Source organism: Papaver somniferum, chromosome 10, assembly GCF_003573695.1.
Source record: "Papaver somniferum cultivar HN1 chromosome 10, ASM357369v1, whole genome shotgun sequence".
NCBI classification, from domain to species: domain Eukaryota; kingdom Viridiplantae; phylum Streptophyta; class Magnoliopsida; order Ranunculales; family Papaveraceae; genus Papaver; species Papaver somniferum.
Window position 1 is genome coordinate 84,640,073 of NC_039367.1, and position 3,379 is coordinate 84,643,451.

At 37.5% G+C, this 3,379-nt stretch overlaps 1 protein-coding gene across 1 annotated transcript; it reads left to right on the plus strand.

The window, feature by feature from the left end:
• Positions 1-894: 894 nt before the first annotated feature.
• LOC113317717 (basic 7S globulin-like) lies at positions 895-2,663 on the plus strand. The gene has a single exon (XM_026565861.1). The coding sequence runs from the start codon at positions 1,189-1,191 to the stop codon at positions 2,539-2,541; it is 1,353 nt and encodes a 450-aa protein (XP_026421646.1). The 5' UTR covers positions 895-1,188; the 3' UTR covers positions 2,542-2,663.
• Positions 2,664-3,379: the final 716 nt, after the last annotated feature.

The following is a 3,379-nucleotide window of genomic DNA, read 5'->3' on the forward strand; positions in this document are numbered from 1 at the left end:
GAGTATTTAAACCAGAGAATTGCCGTCTTATAAGAAGTTGAAGTAGCAGTAGCAACTTCCATGACTATTATCAACATTCTCTCTCTCACGTGTTGTGTCCTGTGATTGTTCCACCATGAATATGGTTTGTTTGGAAAAATTTGAAAACTAATGCCAAAACAATACATGTTCCTTGTTAACACACTCTGGTTCCACACCCACCCAACACATTAATTAAATAAGTTTGATATTTGAGTATGATTTTGAAATTTAATCAATATATTTATTCTAGGAAGGTCACCAGAGCGGCTACGATGTGGTCGAGCCACATACTTCAAATATATATGTGTCCCCTTTTTATATGTTGACACGTATTAAAATTGAAAATAAAGTTCCATAACCATTTTACTACATATATGAATAAAAAGAAGGTTTACTTCCTACTATTTTTTAAACCGTGAATGCTTTACGCGATTTTAGAGGGGCAAGTATTAAAATTATGTAGGTGTCAGGTCAAGATTTAAAGAGGGACCACGTACTCATTGTATGTGGCCTGACCACATCGTAGACGGACCTTAGATCACAAATGAATGCGAGCGTCTGGAAAAAAAAGCGAGTCCACAAGCAAGTTTTGGTTCGAGTTGAATTGGTTTATATAGACTCTAGTTAGCGAATTGACAACGATTTTTAATTTTTCGGGATCATTTTTTATTCTCCCTCCGACCATTTTCTTTTTTAACAATCATTTTTATTAATTAAGAGGTTTGAAATTAATTTTTAAATTTAACCAGAATGTTTAACTTTACCAAAAAAAAAAATAAAAGAAAAATAGTGGGTGGGGCTAGAAAAAGAAAATTCCCTAGGACTTAAGCTGCTTGAGGTGATTTCACATTTCAATTTGCAAAACTAGGAAACCTCACTTTCGGCCAAGGTTGTGATTTGGGATATAAGTGGCAAATTGCGATTGAAGTGTATCCACACGATGCCAAGTAGCTCTGTATTACGAATCACAGCTACCTGAAATTTTTGTTCCTTTTAGGTGGTATGGATATGATCAATTCATCTTCGTATCACTAGAATGCTAAAGTGGGAATGAAGACATAAACACCTGTTATGTCTCTTTTCATCTTTGAAACGTCACTCCCTCATACTCATCATCTAACACTAAAAGACTAAACTGAAACCGCATATATATCTTCTTTTGCATGCATGAAAAGACTACCTAAAGCTCAACAACTATCACTTCTACACCTACTAATGGCTCCTCCATCATCACATCATTACTTTCTTCTGTTCATCATCTTTGTATCTGTGATCTCTCACTTACCATGCGAAGCCCAACAAAGACCAAGTGACTTCAAAGCTAACGCACTCGTCTTGCCAATCCATAGAGATAATGCTACTAATCTCTATGTCGCAAAAATCTATAAGAGAACTCCGTTAACACCCCTGCCATTTGTTATCGATCTAAACGGACGTTTCTTGTGGGTTACTTGTGATCATGAGTATTTATCGTCGACATACCATGCTCCTCCTTGTCACTCATCTCGATGCTCCATCGCCAATATCCACTGGTGTCGTACATGTACCGGGTCTCCATCAAGACCCGGATGTCATAACAACACATGCGGGCTAGTTTCATTTAATCCAGTCACTCATAGAAGTGGACCTGGAGAACTTGGAGAAGATGTACTCTCAATTCAATCTACAGACGGTTCGAACCCAGGTCCGGTTTTCACCATCCCGCGTTTTCTCTTTGCTTGTGCACCATCCTTCTTGGTACAAGGGGGAGCACTTCCAACGGGTGTTCAAGGAATAGCTGGACTCGGGCAAACCCAGATTGCATTACCAACCCAACTAACTTCACACTTCGGGTTTCAACATAAGTTTGCTATGTGCCTTGGTGAATCAGGTGTTTTATTCTTTGGCGGCGGTCCATATATGATGCGTCCAGGAATCGATATCTCACAATCACTCAGTTATACCCCACTAATCATCAGTAGACAAGGAGAGTATTACATAGGAGTAAGATCTATTAAGATCAATAATAAGCTTGTTCCAGTGAATACTTCCCTGTTGTCTATGGATCCACATGGTTTTGGAGGGACCAAGATCAGTACAGTAGTACCATACACTATTTTAGAAACTTCAATATACAAAGCTGTTGCGCAGTTCTTTGCTAATGAAACTTCAACCATTCCGAGAGTGGATCCAGTTGCACCATTTGGATTATGTTTTAACTCGACAAGTCTGGGAAGTACTCGAGTTGGACCCGGTGTACCCAATATCGACTTAGTTTTGCATACGGATAGGGTCATTTGGAGGATAGTTGGATCAAACTCAATGGTACAGGTAAAAGAGAACGTGTCGTGTTTAGCTTTTGTGGATGGTGGCCATGCTGGAGTTCGAACTACTACTAGATCTTCAATCGTTATCGGAGCTCATCAACTTGAAGATAACTTACTTCAGTTTGATCTTACTACTTCGAGACTAGGGTTTAGTTCTTCCTTGCTCTATCGGCGTACTACCTGTAGTAATTTCAATTTTGGATCGAGTCCTTAAAAGTGGTCTATAAAATGTAACTCCATAAATAATCGATCTACTTTGAAAAGCAACGTAGATGTTAGTTAGTTTATTCGTCTTTGAATAAAATAACAATGTTTTGGCCCCCGGCTAGCGATCCAGACTTCGAGCATGTCATCTCATCTAAACTCTTTATTATTATGTAAATGATAGACAGGTTATTTGCTAAAGAAGAAACCTATTTTGAGGTATACTCATTTTTTGGAGGCATACTCATCCATTATATTATTTAGGGTGGGTTTATAAGGGGTGTCTAAAGGTAGTGTAATTACCTATATATCACTAAATAATTTCAATTTGTCATAGTTCCCTTATCCTCAAAAACCTAAAAATTAAAAATCAAAATAAATTTTAAACTTAAACATCTAGGACTCCAATTCAATAAAGAAATTAATCAAACAAAGGAAACACGAATCGAAGTGAGCGACGTTGGAATGCGAAATCCAAATCTCAATTGCTCTTAGATGTATTTTAGAATGTATGCGTAACAAACTCATCTTGTTTTTGATTGATTTTATTTTGTTTGATTGGTAGAATATGATTTCAAAGATGAAATTAGGGTTTTCAGAAGATCAGTTCGGCTGATCTTGCAGTATCAATTTTGAGCCGAACTTAGTGTATGATTTAGAGAAACACTATGTTCGGCTAATGCGACTTTACAATATTTTCAGCCGAACCTCAATTTTCCAGCCGAACCTCAATTTTTCAAGCCGAACCTAGTGGATGATTCAGTTTCTGAGTGAAGTTCGGCTGATAACTTTTCAACCGAATCTCTGTTTTTTGAAATTATACCTAGGTTCGGCTGACAAGTTATCAG

Excerpts from the sequence above, each read along its gene's own strand:
- LOC113317717 (XM_026565861.1), top strand. The coding sequence starts at position 1,189 with ATGAAAAGACTACCTAAAGCTCAACAACTATCACTTCTACACCTACTA.